Source organism: Mytilus galloprovincialis, chromosome 8 (assembly GCF_965363235.1).
Source record: "Mytilus galloprovincialis chromosome 8, xbMytGall1.hap1.1, whole genome shotgun sequence".
NCBI classification, from domain to species: Eukaryota; Metazoa; Mollusca; class Bivalvia; order Mytilida; family Mytilidae; genus Mytilus; species Mytilus galloprovincialis.
In genome coordinates this window covers 30,479,230-30,500,559 of record NC_134845.1, presented here as the reverse complement: position 1 = coordinate 30,500,559, position 21,330 = coordinate 30,479,230, and the positions used below count along the sequence as shown (strand labels likewise).

Sequence of the window (21,330 nt, the reverse complement as noted above, 5' to 3'; positions counted from 1 at the left end):
AAATCAGCTTTTAGAAGACAACTACAAATGACATCCTACCCACTTATGTTTGTTCAAAAATTAACAAGTGTGTATTATTTACTTCTAGCCAGGAAACAGATACTTAACCTCAAGTAAATAGTTTAAAACATTTTAAGTGAAAAGTATTGCTACTATGCAATTTGTATAAGAACAAAAATACTTTATAACCTGAAAAGCACTTGGTGATTAACAAAAAATAATGTTTGCTTTATGGGATTCATATTGGAAAGCAAATTTATAACAAATTTTACAGTTTATTCATCAGAAAATGAATTCACCGATACATGTATGTCTTATGATTTTGTTATTTATATGGAAAACACTCAGACATTGAGAGTGACTTAATGATGAGACCATATTATTCCTTCATCCTGTTTAGGCTGTTACCCAAAATAGATTCAAGTTTTATTGTCATTATAGTACATGTACATGAAGTTTACTTAAGTATAATGAATTGTGTACTAATCCTTGCTAAATGCTTTGTGTCACTGAAATTGAAATATCAACCTAATGTCTCAATACTATTTTTTTAATTTTTTTTAGTAATGACTTGTTTTTCTTAAATAAGCATTCCTGCAAATTGAGTATTCACCATGCTCCAAAAAATGTTGATTCCTTGCTTTTAGTCTCAAGCTACAACAATATTTTGCAATTTGTCTAATTGTAAAGGGGTATAACTCTAGAACGGTTAAAGTGACGCCACCAAAATTCGAACTTGATCTGTGCTTTGTGGTTATAAGCATGTTGTGCTAGTTTCATAGCATTTGGTTGAGGCAAACTAAAGTCAGAGAACAGAAACTAATTTTGGGACGTACGTACGTGGGGACAGACAAGGGTTAAAACTTAATGCCCCCTCCGCCATGGCAGAAAGTAAATACATCAGAAAGTCATACTAAGTAGGCTTTATTTACTATAATGGCAGATAAACTTGAATTAATGTCTGATAACAGGAAGAGGGTGTAAATTGGTCTCATCAGTCTGTCAATCTCACCGAGTGTGTATACAAGTAGGTATTATGCCAAATATAAGTAATCTTTCATCTTCTTATCAATTTATTAACCTTGAGGATGTCATTATGTCATTCTTACTATATTTATGCCAACATTATTATTGTCTTCCACTGTAGACATTTCTTTACTGTTTGGTAAACATAGTTGTCAATTTTGGTTTCTTGTGGAGAGTTGTCTCTTTGGAAATCATACCACATCTTCTTATTTTATATAAAACATTTCTTTCAATTCATTTTTTTGGACCATAAAAAAAGGTTTCAGTGTTTTATATATATATCTTGAGATAAATGCCTAAATTTTTTCATACAGGATTATTGTGCCTTGTCAACACCACCAACCACATAAATGTCACTGTCAATTAAAAATAGAGCATTCCAAACATTTTTTGTTTTTAAACATACTGGTAAAATGTATAAAATTTGTCTCACAAAATGTTATTATTCAGTCAGAGGATTATTCATCTAGGTGAAACAAGACAATTTATTCAGTAAAAAATTTAACACAACCCTATAAAGACTAAAGAAGTTTACATTGACACTATATATTTAATTACTAGTAGTTGTTTTGTTGTACAATTTTAACATTTTAACATAACAAGGTCAGACAATACATGTATTTGTACGAGTTTATTATGTACCTCTATTTAAAATTTACTGCTTCTTCAAGCGTGGTGATATAAACAACTTTATACAAGGCACTAGTCATAACACAAGTCAGAATTTATAAATAGTTTCTTATGTCAACAACTTACATGTGGGAACAAAATTTTCTATTGTGGTATGGGACAAAAATTAATATGAAAATAAGTTTGGAATATAAATCTTGCTTTGGTAGGATTGATTGATTGTTGGTTGCTTTACGCCGCATTAGCACAAAAAGGCTATATCGTGGCGATGCTTTGGTAGGAAGGGCCAAAGATATAGGATAGGATCTTTATCAACAAGACAGCAGTCACAAGTTCCACAGAAATATAAATCAATGGAATATCATGATAACTGTTTTTCCTTTTGACTCAAATCTGTCACAAGTTCATGTGCTTGTCTGAATTCTGGAATATCTTATTCAGAAATCCACCAACCAAAATACTGGATTTGATATTTCAAGCACAAATGCTGTACTCTGCAATACAATATAAAGTTTAAAATTGAAAGGTTTGGCCATGAAGTGGTTATAATTTGGAGTACGATTGTTTTACTTGGACTCAGAATTCAACTAGTCAAAATCCTGGCTTTTAGTCTTTCAAGAAATTTTTTTTTGTTAAATCCTCATGGTTATTTTTCAGGGAGTTTATGTGTTGATGGCTGATCTTTGCAGTCTAATTGACATGTATACATGTACCTATTATCTCCTTAAATAGATCAAATTTTGTGTGAAGAATTTTCCCTGAAAACTAACATTGTTAAAAATCCTGGAAAACAAATTCATAAATGTCAACTCTAGCAATATTTTATTTGTTCACCAATCATGACTTTTTTTTTGTTCTTTATAACCTCTCCCCAGTTTTAAATTCCAAAAATTTTGATTTTTTTTGCCAACCTTGCATAATTTTAACTTCCTCAAGTAACAATGTGATATTGTAAATTAAATACGAAATTTTTAAACGGTCATTCTAATCTTATCATTAACAATGTACATGAGAGATATTTCCGTGTGAACAGGATTTTAAAACTAACCACATCTCTTATGTACATATTTTTTAGCCAGATATCCACTCATTAACATGATTTTAAAATAAATCGAAAGTAATTAATTATAAAGTTATTGAAGGACAATTGGCCATCTTGAAATGTGAATGGAGGTGGATTATTTTTTTGGTCTACAAAACAGCGAAAATAAAAATTTAAATAAAATCTGCCTCCAAAGTGGAAGGAAAACCTATTTCTGAGTGAATTAATCAGGTTTTTTTTAATCGATATATCTCCTTTTTGTTATTTTGAAAAAAAATGGAAGGAACCAAACTACTTAACACGCTAAAACTTTAAAGTTTTAAATTACTAGTGTGCTTTATGAAATTGCTGACATTAAACAATTTTAAGGGCAAATAAAATGTTCACTTGCATATACTGCATGTCTAGTGCATATTTTGACATTCCTTATACAGATACAGATAAAATGTCAATGTACTTATTTGAACCTGGTCTCCCTGCTTGCAAGTAAAATTTTGTGTAGATTAAGTGTATTCAAGCATAACAGATAATGTTTAAGAAAAGTGTAGTAAGTTTGATTAAATATCAGACCTTGTTTACCTTGATCATTTACATGACGTAAAGTTAACCAACTTTTACATTTAACAACTAAAAGTAAAATATACATTTACAAATAAAAGAATTAGGTAGTATATTGAAATTATTCCAATTTTATCTTTTCAGGCAAAACAAAAACATTTACATGTATGACTATTACTCAGACACTCATATTTTTACAAATAATCTAATAAATAATCATACATGTGTTTAGTTTTCAAGGCTGACTCATGCTGCTATCAAAAATAACTATTCAAACTGTACTTTAAAGATGAGTGTTTATTTTTAGGGCATTTACTAATGTTCAGTCTATGTTTTCTAGACTGATAACACAAAGTTTCATCAGATGAACCTAAATATTTGTTGAGTCTTATTTCAACTTAAAAACATAGTCCAGACCAATTCCAAGTCTAAGGGGGTCAAGTTTACTTCTGACCATGGTATTGATGTTACCAGTGAAAGTAGCAGTCCCAAGTCTGGAAAAAATATTTTTACAAAATGAAGACTCAGTGCAAACCTGAATTTTCTATCATATAAAAACATTGTGTGGGCTGAACTTGATGCTTGAATAATTGAACCTTTTAAATAACCTCTAACCCATATACTGTAATATACCAGTAAAGCTCATTCTCCCCAATTACATAAAGTTTTTTCTATTTATATGCATAATTTGCAGAAAATAACATTAATTTTTAGTCAAGATTTAAAACTTTTTCTATTTTATTTTGAAGAAGAAGTTTCTTGGTCTCCTTCTTAAAAATGAATTCAGGTGAAGGTGTTAATATAATTGTTTACTTTGTAACAAGTCTACATTCCATATAACTATTTATCCATAAGTAATTATTCACTGGTATCATATACATTTCATACTTAACAATGATAGGTGTATCAAATATGACAGGTATATGATACCTACCAACACCTAATTTCTATACATGTATAGGTATGACATACCAATGGGGATGACCTGAACCATCAATGAGAAGACTGACCAATGTCAATTATTTAATGTACAATCTCTATGGAAAGAATCACACAGAATATGCTTGGTATATAATATATGCAGTTATGATAATCAAATTACAGTATGCAAGGGTCAGAAGGGCAAGTTTTGACAGATATAAGTGGCAATTCCAGTAATGTTTACATTGATTATCTTAAAAAGGGGGGGGGGGGGGGGGGGGCTGCTACAGTCATGCTTCAATGATTCCCACAAAAAGGGGGGGCCTTAAATCCACCTCTTGATATTATAGAATTTAAAAAGCTACGGATTGATTTGGATATTTTGCAAAGTTCACTGTGACAGATTTAGACATATTTCAAAGTTCTTAGATATGTTCTGAGAGTTAAGGAAAATCACTGCACACACCTTTAAACCATTATTCTTACAAACGTGCAGATCTAGAGTACTTCACAAGACCAATTTTGAGTTTTTTTAATGCGTTATATACCAAAGGTCAACCTTTGTCAATACATGTAACTTCATTAAACAATTTACTCTAACTGTAGTGTAATTATGTAGAATGACATTGAGGGTTTAAAACATGAACAAATGTGAAAAGTTTTAAACTTATAAAACTGTTGTGTAAGCAACTTGAATGAACAACTCATTACGACAATAGATGTCCACTTACAACAAGCCAGAAGCCAACATTGTAAAAATATCTCTAGTAGCTTAGTCTGTATTGCTGAGTAATATAAAAAGATTAACGTAGGTGGCAATAGCTTAACTGGATTCTTCTGTTACGTTGATGATCCACATTTTACCGATTTTAAAGGATACATCTATATTCCTGATGCAGACTTTTAATTTTACAAATGTACTAACTTTTGTCTGTTTTAGTGGGAATTGATGTAGACAAACAAAATTAGATGCAATGATTTATTGGGTTAAATATGGTATAAGATGTAAATCCTACACCAAACTTTAACAATTTCATATCACTTGACATTTTATACAGGAAATCTGATTAATTCATCATTATTGAGACAAGATAAATTGTTCAATTTTCAGGTGAAGTCAAGCCTGATTGATAAAAACCTTCCTTACACAAAGATTACTTCATTTGTTAAATGCAAACTGATTGATATTAAAAGTTTGCTATACTGAAAGGTTGCTTTGTAAAATACCAGGTGTGGTGTTACACTTGTTTGTGTAAGGCTGCACTATATCTTTTTACACACTACTTACATCTCATGAAAGCTGATTACAAAAAAGTTAAAGGTTTTAAGTTTGGTAAAAGGTTCTTGAAGGTTAACCCAAGGATAAAGAGCATGTGCATCTAGTGGTTTGAGATGTGCATTCCTAACAAATGTGTGATTTCTCCTTCCTTCCTATCCTTTATATATAGCAGATAGGGTTCTTATTGTATGAAAATGAACATATCTGAATTCATGTGATAAAAGCTATTGAGTATTGTGCAAGAATATTGCGATAACAAATATAAAGGTGAAACCCACTATAAAATCTTATACATTTTGTTGCTTTCTCAATGGTAACATTATACACAAATTTACTTATTCATACATTATAAGTTAACAGTGACAATCATCAATTACAGAACATTTAAACCTGAAAGGAAAATACATGTAAATATTTGGCAACAATCAAGGTGGTTTTTTTTTTTATAGGAAATTGAACATTATCCTCCTTAAAGGAAAAAAATGTTTTTTTTTTAAATACATGACATACATTTTCTAGGAAAAGAATTCTTCCAACCCCCTTAATCAAAAGCAGTGAATTGCTAATGGTTTCAGAAGGATTTTTTTTGGACTTAGACAAGTCTATATCAATCCAAGCCATTATCAGTTATAAATGTTTTCTGGACTGTTTTTGTCTTACCTTCTTTACTAGGCAGTGGATTCTTCACATCAGTCTGCACATGGTGTAGAGATTCTGGTGTGGCCTTGGAGATAGCTCCTAACAATTGAGGGTCGGCACTTGGGAGGGCTGCTTTAGTGGCCATGACTAGTTAATATCTGAAGTAGAAAAAAGATAATTCAGATATATGATGAAAAGAAGAAGATTTTGTCATTCAGAAGTTGTGGTTTCTGATGTTACGAGTCTAATGACAGTATAAAACAGGATTATAACCATAATTAATTTATACAACTGTAGCTTTGGGCTGTTTTCTCTTTGACACATTCCCCATTTCCATTTTCAATTTTAATTATAAAGGGGTACGAGTCTTGATGTGAACAGTAGTTGCTGAATGGCTAAAACTAGTGAAATCATAGCTGAATAGGTTCAAATTCAGCTATTATGAACTCTGAATTGACAGTGTTTGCAAAGTTTCTGACTTATTGCTACATGAAAACTGTTACTCCTATTCATTTTTTTATCAAACATACATATACAAAAATAATAAGCAAGTTACTGCAGAACTTCAGTAATTCTTCAGTGAATTCGAATGGACAATGGTCTGAACCTTGACAAGAAGAGTTATACATTGTTTCATGTATAAAATAAGTCCAATTTTAAAAAGTGAATAGTTAAAAGAGTATTCCAAAATTGTGTATTATTTCTTATATATAGAAGTAAATTTCTTGAAGATACCAAATAATTTCACATATTTCATTAGACACAATTGAGAAACATCTGCAGTTGAATGGTAATTTCAAATTGAATGTTAATTCAAAATAACTGAAGAAGAAAGATAAAAAAGATTCTGTGATGTGAAAATCCTGGATGTTTAATCACTACATCCTTTTATCACATATTTTTACCTGAGAAATGTTACAACATTGCATTCTTTCTTTACAGTCAATCATGAAAACAATTTATCAACATTTAGTTAATTAGAATAAAAAGTTACAAACTTAATCTTATTAAATATCATGTAGCAAGACACTATTTATAAATTTAAATTATGACATAAAAAAATCTCGGTTGCTTAATTATAAACCTATTAAAAACAGGAAAACAATTATTGCACACGATGTAATTAGAAAAAATAAGTCAGAAAATATACTTACCACTTTTATATAAATTGACAATCGATTAACACTATGAATAAGAACAAGTAAGATTTCCTCCTAGTAAATATTTCAAAATGATCTTTTGTCAAGCTATTTCCTAAAACCTCGTCAACAGGAAATAACTCACTCTAGTAAAGGTAATATCAATATCGTGAGGTACAGGTAGGGTGACAATGAAATAAAACCATCATCTAATAAATTGCACAAGCTTTTACGTAGGAGAATTACAGGTAAATAAACAAGGTATTTTAAACAGAAAGGGTAAATATTTATTTTCAGGTCATAAACTTTATTACAGATAAAAGTTCAAATATTTAACATTCGAATCTGACCTATTGTCTATTCCCCCCAAATGACCCTTTTATTATACATGTACCCAAGCATCTTTTAAGTAATCTGTATCCTATTTGACCAGGATCTCAAAATTAGGGCTTAGGTTAAACTGATACATATTATATAAATAAGGTACCCCCAGAAGTTGATTTATTTTTGTCAAACTGAATCCCAAAAATAATTTTTCCTACATGTACATGCAGACGTGCATGTATTTCAGTATCAATGATAGTATTACTGCTACAGGGAAAAATTATGTTATTAATTGTGAAACTGTGGTTTATTTTAAGAATGAACAGAATATACTTTATACATGAATGAGTAATGCCCCACAAACCAACTATTACTATTTAAAAAAAAAAACACTTTATAAAAACTTATTTATAAATACATGTACAACTGAAATTAGAAAAAAATACATGTGCAAATGACCAATAGCATAAACAAAAATTTGTTCCAGTGTGACACTTTTAGTCAATACATGTACAGCTGTATTGAACTATTCAAATTGAGCTAAAGAAATGTTATCAAAAAAGAGAACACCTGAACAGCTTGCTTTTCTGATTTCATTGCATGGCATACAATTATTAGCTAACTGTAATAAACTGGCATTGAAAAACATCATGATCATGATCATATTCAAAATCTAAGTGCAAATTTTTAAGTCATATTTGTGAATAAGGAAATTTGAAAAGATTTTATTCAATTTTGTCTTGACATTCACCTAAGATACTTAACATGGAGTAAAAGGTTAAGAATTTTAAACATTACACACTATACATTGCTTATATACACTTGTAGTCTAACATCCTGTCAAAACATATATAATGGCATTGCATAATGCTATGATTCTCTCAAGCAATTAATATCTTTAGGTCATATTTTCTTTTTTTACCATGTCATTGTTAGTTAATCTTCAACTACCTTTGGCCCTCATGTTACACTGAGGACCAAAGGTAGTAAAATCTGTGTCAGAGTGTTTCTATAGAAATCTTGGCACATGTATCTTGGTTTACACTTTTAACACTTTCAGTTACTGTGAATACTCTTAGATAGGTACTTTTTGTCCTTTTGTTGGTTGATTTTTGTGCTTTACATGAATCTTATTTCGGTCATTAAGCTGTTTCCCAATGATTTTAAGTTTGCTCTTATTTTGTGCTTTTGCAGCACCCTCTCAGGACATGAGGAGGATTGAGCACTCAAAAACATGTTTAGAATTGCAAGCTTTAGCTAACTTTGATTTTAAGAAAGGGTCAATGAAGAGGGGCAGAAGGACCATTTCCTGGACTTGAAAGATTAGCCAATTAATGATGATTTTAATCCTTAAGAATTCAGAAAGGATATAACTTCCAATTGACAGGATGTTATACAGGGGTAGAAATTTTGCCTTCTGAATTTGTTGTTTCAATGTTACTTTTTTGGTCACTCTTTTTAACAAATTGCATTTTTAATTGTTAAATTTGGTTAACCACTGTTTTTGACACATTTTCTGATTTTTCATAATTTTATGGTGGCAAGTTTTAAGGTGGGGGAAATTGGTGCTCCAGTCCAAGGTAAACCACCTATCATCCCAATCATGATAAATTGCATGCACTATGACATATACTTCCACAAGACCAGAGTTAAATTTAAATTCATTTTGTACAAATAGACCTACAGATCTGAAAAGTGGATTGATAATTGTTTTAATGTCTAATGGATAAATTTCCTGCATATTTACCGTAGTATCTTTTTAATGAAAATTGTCTGATGTAATAAATTATAAACCTGGTATCTTTGACTAGTTATTTTGAAGGGTTGTACTTTGACTACTAGGACATCCAGATCATAATGACCATATATAAGAAATAATTGTTAACTGGTTTCAATGATGGATGTGTGTTTGCAGTGGCAAGTACTTCATGCATATTCAGGTTCAACAGACTACGCGAATGAATTTTATTTTTACAGGACATTCGGTCTGGTAAGCATCCTAGCTTTACCAGACCGAATGAAATTTTACCAGACCAATTTTTTTTTTACATCTAATTGTATATTATCCGACAAAAAACAACAAACATATGACTTTGTTGTGCCCTACTCCTCCCCAAAATGCACAAATTAAAACAAAATGATGTAACAAGAGGGAATATTGTTATGAAAGTTGTGCACAATTGCTTGAATGCATTTCAGTGAAGAGTAATGTCCCATTTTATTGGATTTTGACAATGTTTGTGAACTAAACATAATTTAGAGTTTCTGTTTAAAATATTATTTCCTGTTTCTTCTTTCTTTTTCATATATCTTTTGGTTTTCAATTCTTGTGGTTATATTTCATAGCTTAATTTTGTGATCTGCTTGGATTTTTATTCATTTATTGTATTTAAATCGGCAAACCCGGAATTATCCTTATCCGTTCCCAGAATCTGATCCGGTTTTATTTACATTTCCGGTTGTGCCAATGATGGCATCCATTGTTGTTTTTGACAGTCAGATATGTTTTTACCCGGATTTACACATTACTGGTTGTCGATGTTCGGCATAAAGCTAGCGGTTGAACAAAATAAACATCGCTGTGATGAATAATAAAGATGAAAATGAATTTGAGATCGTTTGTCAATTTTGCTAGAATGTTCCATGAAAAAAAACACCGGACATTCGGACCGGAATTCAACAAAATTTTACCAGACCGATCCATTATTCACCGGATTTGTCCGACGGTCCGACGTATTTCGTGTAGTCTGGTTCAATAAGTCAGAACAAGAACTATTTTTTTAACAAATAAATTGGTTATTTAGATTTTTAAATTGGACCAAACAGGATAAAAGGTCTTAAATTTGGACTATCAATGGAAAAGAGGATATTTTTGGTAGGGTCAGAACTATTGCTTTACACAAGGTCACACACCCCTCAAAAACTAACTGTAAAGATTCTTTTCATACAAAAAAACCCACAAATCCAAATTGATGGTCAATGTACATGTCGTGCAGATGCAGGACTTATGGGAGCACAGCACTTGAATATATATACATGTATATACAATATACACATGTATATCTAGTTTCCAGTGGATCCAAATAAGAAAATTTATTTCTAAAAGTTACTTGTAAATGGTTACAGGAACACAAGGGGGGAAAAGTCAAGATAAAGTGATTTTGAAAGCTTATACTGGCCAACTGAGTAAATCAAAGACAACTATCACACCAAAATTGGGTTCTTATCTTACATTGTCTTAGAGAAACTGAAAAAGTTGAGGAAATGAAAATAAGAAATCCTTTTTTGCGTTTTTATAAGTTAAAAGTAGTGTTTATCATTTCCTTATTTTTTCTTTCTTATTTAAGAACAGGTTATTTTTATTGAACACTTGTGTATCAATCTATATTGCTTCAACCTTAAATATAAAATAAAAATATCATGTTTCACTGGAAACAATGTTTACTTTCACATCATTATAAAGTTAATATAAGTTATACCACCTGCTAAAAATAGAAAATAAGTTAAAAAACATACATGCTCTAAAATATTATCGGAGAAAAAAATCTACATACATGCAACAACAACTCCAACAGACAAAGTTAGTGTGACAGATGTTGTCCTTTTGTGTACTATATAATTGTGTGTAAGAGTGGCGTGACTAATACTACACTGTCACTTCCTAAATTGGTTGGATGAACAATGTACAAACATGGACAAATGACATTTTGATGAGGGGAAGTTATCAACTATATAAAGACCTTCAATAATGGCTCATTGTAAAAGGTCATTAAAATTACCAATAATACCAATATTAAATACAATTACTAGCATTAATAAATCTTACATATATATCTTCATAAAAATTAAGTAGTATAAGTTTGATCACTTTATTATATATAAACTGATAAAAAATACTGTTAGTTATTCGTCCTTGAGTTATACAAATATAATTAAGTTTAATCTGCATAGTACATGTATATATTAAATGCATCTTTTAATAAGTAACACAGGCATAACATGGGAACAAACTAGAAAAGGTTATAAAAATATAAATCCTTTTCCATAAATATCAACTGATTTGTAAACCAATCTGTATTACATTGTACATGTTTTAAACTAAATAACAATTCATATAAGATTGCATTTACACGCACTTTCATTGATTTTAAATTAATTTAAACAATGAGGAGAGACAAGGTAGTATAGGTTAGTGTAGGATGATCTCGATCCTATTGTAGTCTTATAGACATAACATATAAATAGCTTTAATTCAATAGTAAAATCTATCCTGCAAAATAAAATAGATACTTGATTGTAGTCTTTTCCCTGGCCTTGAACACTTTAGTATTATGATACCAACTCCTACTAGAGTAGAGATATATGTATATGTCTGTTGTGTACAAGATGTTTTGTACATATTATCAGTGTTTTCTAACCACTAAACACACATGGATGATGCAAGCACACAGTCTTTCTTTCCAAATATTTCTGTCAAATTTTTATGACTACATGTACATGATACAGTCTTATACTGATGACCTTAGTAACAAACACCCGAGAAGATAACAAAATGTCATTTTATGGATATGATTTTGGTAATTAAGAGAAAAATAAAACAAGATTTTAAACCATTAAGGTGTCCCTATTTCCAATTTGAGGACAAGGAGAATAGCACTAAATGTTAGGTTGAAGTGTATACATTTGAATATAAGCTATTAAACTGAATCATTTGAAAAGATAAACTTGTATCAACAAATTATAATATGTACAAACTTACATCTTAAACAAAACTTATATAATATAGATGCTTAAACACACTATTCTTTATTTACAGAAATCTCTACATCTATCTATTTTATTTATTTTTTAAAGGGGAAAAAGGGGGGGGGGGGGTGATGACTATCTTTGAACTGTACATGCAGCTTATAAATATAAGCACAGAAAAGAAAATAAGTTTTTAGACTAAAAAAGAATTTGCTCTTTTCAACTTAAAATACAATTTAATAAGATGTTAAGAATGGTTTATATCAGATTATAGCTCTGTTTTACAAATATAAAGATTCATTTAAGATTTATTCAACCTAAAACAATTAAATTCCTATAGCTCTTGTAAAGAAATTATCAAATAATATCTTCAAACATGTTATACATGTAACTAGATTTTTTCTTTAGAAAACCCTTTTAAAATTTGCAAGGAAATTAATAATCAATATCAAAAAGCAATCATATTAGAATAGAAAATGTAAGACGGGAATGTGTCAAATAATTAAACACTGACCCAACCAAAGAGCAAAAAACAGCCCAAGGCCACCAATGTCCATCCTCCGATATTGTTTTGTTCAATTGTGTAGAGTCTCATCATTATATATTCGTTAAATAATTCAAGCATAATACTAGAGAAGCCTTTGAAGGTTTCATAATGCATTGTACAAATATCTCATTCTGGTCCATATCAACTAGAAATATACATTAACCATACAGGTTAACTGTATGTAAAATTATGTGAGCTTGTGTTTTTCCCTCACCTCTCTTCAATCTATCTTATGGACCAAAGAAAGATAACTCTTCATACTTTATAAAGACAAAACTGTTGTGTCACTGACTGTTGTTTAATATTTGCAGTAAATCTCAAATTGGCATTTAATCATTGGATTTACTATTCAAATGGAATAGATGGGGTCTTGATAAAATTTATTATTCCATCATTGTCTATCGAAAAAGAGAAATGGAACTGAGAGACCAGCCACTGTAAATATCCTTGCCTGCTTTACTCTAATACTACATGGTACATGTAGCACACTCAGTAACTAAATTACAGCTAATTTTCTAATGCATGTAAAGTAAGACTTTGGTTAGCTTGCTTGCTTTTTCTGGAATCGTAATTGGGATAACGTCAAATCAAATTTAAATATAATATTTACAGGTTAAAATATGCCAATATATATTATATTGTTGGAGATGTCAATGTCGATAACAAAGCTTGAATTAACATTTATACAAACAGAGCAAGCAAGCCTACCAAAGTTAAATTAGATGTAATTGATAAGTGGAGTTAGCATTTAGGTACAGTCTAAGATTACATTTTTTAGACATCAATAACTTTGTTTAAACCTTCATGGAAAATTTTAAAACTTGGAAATAAGATTCTTTAAGGTAAAGGACTAGCATCTGAAGATACATTTTAACTGAATTTATCGATAAATAGACTCAGTTTTAGGCAATCAACTTTACAATTTACACTTAACACTTACAGCCTCTATATTTAATCACATCTTTGCGTCAATGAAAAAAGTGTTAGAAAAAAATGTCAAGCAATATGGGAAGGACAGTTCGAATCAAAGGTCTATAACAATTAAATATAATATATTATGGGAAAGTTTTATCACACAACTGTTAGTTCTCAGTTATCAAAGTTTACTTTTACCTAATATCAGCTGAAGATGTAGATATTAGGGTCATTATATCAATTTACAGGCATAATAAATTAATAATTGATTGTATAATTGTCTGATCTTATCTTAATGTTTTTTGTTATTTAGAGAATTCAATGTTGATGGTTGGTCTTTGCTAGTTTGATTTAACAATAACTGTTAGACTACATATACACGCAATAAGTATATATATATAAATATAGTATATATGATATGATAATACAACTTTCATGTTAATTACAATCAAAGAGCTGAAGAGCTCTGAAGGGAAAAGACGGCCATTGTTCCAAATTTTAGGGGGGTATCTTTTGATAGTCTACATACAAAGAATGATCAAAAGAACAGCTAGAACATATAGAAAGGCTGACAATAATGAAACTAATTATTGTTTATTGTTATTTCATTTCCTTAGTCAAGAATTCATCATAGAGACAATTTGGACCAATGAGATCTGCACCTTCTAAATCAAAACATTTGATTAAGTTGGGAGTTAATTATCTAAAATTCAATTGAATTTAACAACTACTACATTATATTTTAAAATTTTAATTATGTACAACTGAACGGCAGGCTAAGACTATTCTCAATTTTTTGTGACAATATTCTCAAGAAAGTGAGGACTGAAAAATCTATTCAGTTTTAATTTTCCATTGATAAAGTTCCCAGTTACAACTCTCATCACAGAGATACATGTACTTATAAAATCAAATATGATTGATATAAAAGCTGTGTGAAGTTTGTTTCCAGATCCCACATTTTGATATGTAAAATTCATGAATAAATAGCTTTAAACTACAAAAAGCAATATTTTAAAAAAAAATGACCACTACAATAATTATGTTGGTACGCAAAATTATTTTTTAATTGATGACTACTTATCATATATATACTTCATGTGACATTTTTAGTGTTCATATACATTAACTTTCATTTTAGTGGGTAATTACTCATCAATTGAGGTGCTCCTTAATTGGAGAAAGATTCTAAAAACGTAACTTTACAGAAAGAATGAAAACTGCAGTTGCTCTCAATAGGTATAAACTACAAAAAGCAACATTTTCTTTTTTTTTTTAACCATTTCAATAATTATGTTGGTACACATTTTTTTTATATAGAAGACTACTTATCATATACTAAATGTCACATTTTAAATGTTCAGAAACACTCATCAATTGAGGTGCTCCTGAATTGGAGGAAGATTCTAAAACAGAACTTTACAGAAACAATGAAAACTGCCCTTTCTCTCCCCAATCTCATGTATCCCCATTGACATTGTTTACCGGGAAAGTTGACCTACATATTATCTGATTATAGCCTCAGATTCAAGTATTTCATGTTGGTGCGTGAATCATCTACACTACAGCAAACATCATTAGGTTTATATTTAACAAATACGGATTTTAAATTAGTATACAAGTACTGTGAATGATTTTTATAATGATTCTGAATAAAGGATATCCCTGTGTAGTGTGGCATTCCAACAAATAGGTTAGATATATTTAGAATATTTCGTAATACTGATTTTTCCGGACTGTAAAAGAAACGTATATAGTGTAAGGGAAAGCTCAATATACGATAATTTCATGAGAAACAGAAGGGAAATGTGTAAAAAATGTATTTAAAGTCAATCTGTTCTCCTTGTCATCAATTTCAGTATGACATTTTGAGGGGGTTTCCAAACTATCAAAACAAAATGATTGACGTGAGGGAATGATACTCTGGCCAACCCCATTAGGGAATTGACGGCTTAAAGCCGTCTTTCCCCAAAAATGTCCATAAGAGGAAGTAATACTGTGACCTAAACTTATGTTTTTGGTTATTATCATTTAATATGCAAGCAGGCTTACAGCACATGCTTCAATAATAAATTATAGAATTTAAGCTTAGATTAGTAACTGTACAATGTTTTTTTTTATTCAAAATTTGACAGACTTCTATAAATGAACAAGATTTATAATGGTTTACTTTTAAAAATTGTTACTTGGATGGAGAGTTTTCTCATTGGCACTCATACCATATCTTCTACATTCTACATACATGAACCTATAAATTATAAGGGAGCTACCATTTGATTTTTATGGGGGGGCTAGGATGAAAAATTTTGTCCTGCATTTTTTTTTAGCTGTAATCTCTGTCCTGCCTTTTTATTTTTCACTCTGTTCGGTCCTGCCTTTTTTTTTTTTAGTTTATCCTGACTTTTTTTACCTAAATTGTCGTCCTGACTTTTTTTTTTTGCAAGTGTCTCATCCTGCCTTTTTTTTTACTCAAAACTCCTGTCCTGCCTATTTTTTTCAAATTTCCTCCTAGCCCCCCCATAAAAATCAAATGGTAGCTCCCTAACCCACACCAAAAACATATTTATAAAATGAATATGTATACTAGTATTTAGTAAATAAGTTTCAAATTTAAGTGGCAGCCTGATAGAACCATTGGTGCAATACCTTTGATACATAAGAAGCAGATTTAATCGTTTAATAGGGGCCAACCTTCACCCTAACCTGAAACAATAGTGCAACATCACAACATACACAAATAACAAAAAAACTGTATAAAAAATAAGAAATACTATCTTCCAAAACCCCAAAAAATAGTGCTGTATGTATTTCTATAGCCTATGCCTAAACGACTTGATATTGTACACTGAATGAGCAATGTCAATGTTGGCTTTTTCAAAATAAGCAATAATTATAATTTTACGCGGGAAAATGTTTACAACTTTGGCTTGTTTCAGGAGTTCGAGTGTAGCTGTCCGATTTTTTTTTTTTATTATGCACTGAGTGGGTGCAGTTGCAAAATTCAAAGCCCTTTGTTCTGTATAAAACAGTTATTTTGAAGTACCTACACGGTTTAACTGGAAAACAATACAACCAAGCGTAAAATCACAATGACAAATGTAACAGGAAGCTGGAGCAGGTGCGCGAATGAAGGAGACGACGTAAATACTGAAACGCAGTCCCGCACCTAGCCAAACACGTCATTCACAAGTGCACATTCACTTAATTTCGTCAAAGCAAAGATTACTATATAACGATAAAAATTCCTGCCAAATGATTTTAACGGTAATAATAGGTGCATGGAGGTAAAATGTACACTTTCTTATTGACGATAATAAAAAAAACGACTGATTTTGACGAATCTCTTTAAATCATTTCCCAAAATAACCAGAGGCGGATTTAGGGGGGGGGCAGGGGGCCCGGGCCCCCCTTTTTGGGAAAATATTTGATTGCTTATATAGGGAATCACTGAAGCGTGACTGGAACGGGCCCCCTCTTAGGTCAGTCAGTGGGCCCCCGCTTATGAAAATTTCTGGATCCGCCACTGATAACGGTACCGATAATTATTTGAGCCCTCTGACTATAAGGATTTATATACTCAAATCCTTTCTCTTTATATATAAAAAAGAAAATGTGGTATGATTGCCAACGAGACAACTCTCCACAAGAGACCAAAATGACACAGAAATTAACAACTATAGGTCACCGTACGGCCTTCAACAATGAGCAAAGCCCAAACTGCATTGTCAGTTGACAACCACTGAATAACTGGCTCCTGACTTGGGACAGGCGCATACATAGAGAATCACGGTGGCGGGGTTAAACATGTTAACGGGATCCTAACCCTCCCCCTAAACTGGGACAGTGGTGTTACAGTACAAAATAAGAACACACTATAAAAATCATTTGAAAACAAGCTTAACTCATCAGATGGATGAAAATACAAGTGGACGTGGTCGGGTACTTGTACATCCCAACAACAAAATGACATTCAGTACAGATTTGGGAGAACTCCGATTACTGACAGCTAGTTCAAAGCCCCTAACCAATAAAAAAAATCATGCATCTTAGACTAAATTATCAATCAGTACACATCCAACATCCAATGGATTTAGTGAAAAGACGTCATAAACAGTCACAGAAAAACATGACCTTGGGCAATGCCAAGATACAGGTATCGACAGATTGTAGATCCATGAATGTGTTTATGTATATAACAATAACATTTAGTTTGCTTTTAACTTACTGATAACAAATTCAATATTAATACCAATAAAAACATTTGCAGTGATCTAATTACAGTGTTGAATTGATAACCTTTTAAGATAAGTTTATTTAAAAGTTTACCAGGATCGTTTCTAAATTTCCGGGTACGGTAAACAACATTTCTGTAAAATTTTGTGTGTTATCCCGTTTGAAAGAAGTTTTTTACGGTTTTTTACAGGTACAACCAAACTTCAAAACCAAATCTTTATATCTATGGAAGAATTTAGTAGAGGTTTTAAGTAATTTGTAGTGACGAAATCCCTGACTTAATGATTAATTTACCAGTAATACATCGATTACGTACGGGCATAGTGAACAATTAATTAAGTTGTGAAATATAAACACCGTAAGATGGTGCCAAAGGAACATAACCATCCAAAAAGGGGAAATTAGCAATAGGGAACGAAAAATCGTCCCTTTTATATCTTAAATTTTAGAGTGAAGTTTCCCGTGTAAAACCGACGAATCATGATAAGGATATTTTTACCAATCACGGTAAAATTCTAACCAAATTGACGTTAACGGTAGCCGAAAATGACAGTTAGACGACTAAAGGGCATTCCTACCCTCAAAATGATAAACAATTATAAATACCAAATGGCGTTACGCCATGAGTTAATCGTTCCTGTTGTCGACATCCGTGAAATTGACGGCAAACGTAAATCCTGATGTTTTATAAAAACTTTGAACGAATTTAAAATCAATTTTCCTTAATCAGTGACTGAGTGAATCTGGGACCAGTACATAAAAATGAAATCCATGTATAAGTCCCAGACTGAATGAAATACGCATCAAGTTAAAAGTCACATGGATAAAATAAATTAATACGGCTGGGAGGTCTTCATTAAAATCCATAGAAGTTTTGAGTGATATGTCAAAATTTTTATCATGCTTATTTTTAAAAAAAAACCAATCAAAAGTATGGGTCACCGTAATTTTGTTCACACTTTAGGTTGTGCAAAATTGTCAGATGTTGTATAGATTAAATAAACTATAGAATTTTAAAATGTGAGAAGATGGCTCTTATAACATGCTTTCAGATACAAAAATTAAAAAATGGGGTCACCGAATTTGTTTTCTTGCTTCATATTAAAATACGAAAATGCACAACACTTTCTATTATAAAATAACTTTATCTTGGTTATATCCCCTACTTTTTGAGTTATCTACCCTTATTTAGCAAAGTTTAATAAAAATGTATAAAACAAAAATATTGTGTATATTAGAAAATACAGCCGAAAATATGATAAAAAAACTTTCTTTTCTATATTAACATTAAAAGTCTTACACATGAATTACATACTACTTTCAAAATTTGCACATTTCATTAAAGATCTAGACCTATTGTTATCTGCTACTTCATTATCCTAGACGGAGGAAGACACCCGGTAGATAACCAGGCAAGGTTGTTAAAAACTTTTGCCATCATACCACCCTAATACTGACCGTGCAGGGGGTGAATAGCCAGCCAAGGTCGTAAAAAACTTCTAGCACCATGCCACCTTAATCGACTATGCGAGGGCTGTATATCCAGTCAAGGTCGTTAAAAATTTCCACCATCATGCCACAAATTATAATTAAGATAAAAGTACCGGTATATTAAAAATTCTCAATGCATATTACAACTTGATTCGGAACATAAGCATGTCACTGAGAGAAAATCGTAAATTTTAATAAGCTTATTGTTGATTATTACAGAACAATGATGGACTGAATTACATGTATATGACGTTTTGCAGTAGATGTGATGCCAGAGGTTGATAAGAAATGATTTATATGATGAACGGGACAAGGACTTCAACTAAAAGGTCGCAGAGGACAATTGAAGACAATAACATCACGGACAATGGGTTACATTATGCTGAGGATCTGCATAAAGAACTACTGACTATATTAGTTCATACTTTGAACGACAAACTTATGTTATACTATCTCTAACTGTGTGACGTTTACATTCTGACGCCAAACGCGCGATTCTACCTAAAATTAGAGCCATGTTGATCTGCCCATCCGGTTCCAATGTTTAAAATCTTTCAATCGTTTATGGTTGGATTTAACATACATAAATAAAATTCAAAAATAAGAAAGCAGTGAATTAGGTTGTTAAATTTGATATATGCCTTTTTGTGCTTCTTTGTTAAATATTTGTTTGTTTTTATTGTTATTAAGATACTTTGAGGTACTTATACATGTTTGCTAATGTGCTTTGTCTATATGCCTTTTGGTGTTACTTCGAAAACTTGTGTGTTGCTTGTCTTTCATTTCTGCTAAGTGCATGGTCTTTATACCTTTTATGTTTCTTTGTTACATATATGACGTGCATGGCTCTGTACTTATACATCCCCTCATTATGTTATTGTGCTATGGAAAATTGTGTATTCTTCTCTTCCATTTTTGCTAATATGCTTGGTCTATATGCCAATTTGTCGGCTTTTTTGTTACATATTTTGATGGGTTTTTTTCGAGATTAAGATTATAACACAATGTTGACTGCTGTATTTTTTTTTTTAACATTTTTACCTATTATGTCTGTTTGTTTTGTTCACGCATCGTTGAAGATATCATGAATGGAATTTGATCCTACTGTCATAATAGTGATAGGTTTAGCTAGCTATAAAACCAGGTTCAATCAACCATTTTCTACATAAGAAAATGCTTGTACCAAGTCAGCAATATGACAGTTGTTATCCATTCGTTTAATGTGTTTGAGCTCTTGGTTTTGACTTTTGATTAGGGACTTTCCGTTTTAATTTTCCTCTGAGTTCAGTATTTTTGTGATTTTAATTTTGTCTGTATAAGAATATTACGATAAAATAAAATTATCTGCCTGTGTTGTGCTGAAAAAAAAAATATGCTTCAAAAGTGTAGGAAAACAGAGAAGATGACAATATAATTATAGACAAAAACCAAAAAAAACCAATCCAATACCACATGAAAGATGTTCTGAATCCGCACTACAGAATTCATGATCGAAGTTCTCAAATATTCAGGTCGTCGAAAGCATGAAAATGAGTTTGCTTTGCACTATCGGGACACATTGGGTAAAAAATCTGAATGTAATACTGACCTGCTGTATTCTTTGCGGAGAAGTAAAAAAATATCTTAGCTTTTATCCCGTCGAAATGGTACTCCTAACCACGACCTCCCGGACTTGAGACGAACCCATGGATGCAGTTCTCGAGTTAAGAAGATAGGGTCGATTTCCCTTGAAGTCGTTTCTCACCAAGACCAATATAGAATGGACAAAAACCTTATACTTGTTTGTCTTTTTAATAAAATTAGCCCATCTAGAGTATCCACTCAAGGGATCGGAATAGCT

The 21,330-nt window shown here is 31.2% G+C and overlaps 1 protein-coding gene across 16 annotated transcripts in view; it reads right to left on the bottom strand.

The window, feature by feature from the left end:
• LOC143085539 (uncharacterized) overlaps positions 1-16,932 on the bottom strand; it is a 38,428-nt gene extending 21,496 nt beyond the window's left edge. For 6 of the 16 annotated variants that reach the window (XM_076261943.1, XM_076261951.1, XM_076261944.1 and 3 more), the window contains exons 1-2: positions 16,814-16,931; positions 6,117-6,253 (exon numbers count right to left, since the gene is read on the bottom strand). In XM_076261943.1, coding sequence (XP_076118058.1) covers positions 6,117-6,240 — 124 coding nt within the window. In that variant the 5' untranslated portion in view covers positions 6,241-6,253; positions 16,814-16,931. Of the gene's footprint in view, positions 1-6,116; positions 6,254-7,249; positions 7,394-11,112; positions 11,270-16,813 lie in introns of those variants that run through there. The other 10 variants (XM_076261947.1, XM_076261954.1, XM_076261942.1 and 7 more) reach the window with 10 other exon arrangements.
• Between the last annotated feature and the right edge of the window lie 4,398 nt (positions 16,933-21,330).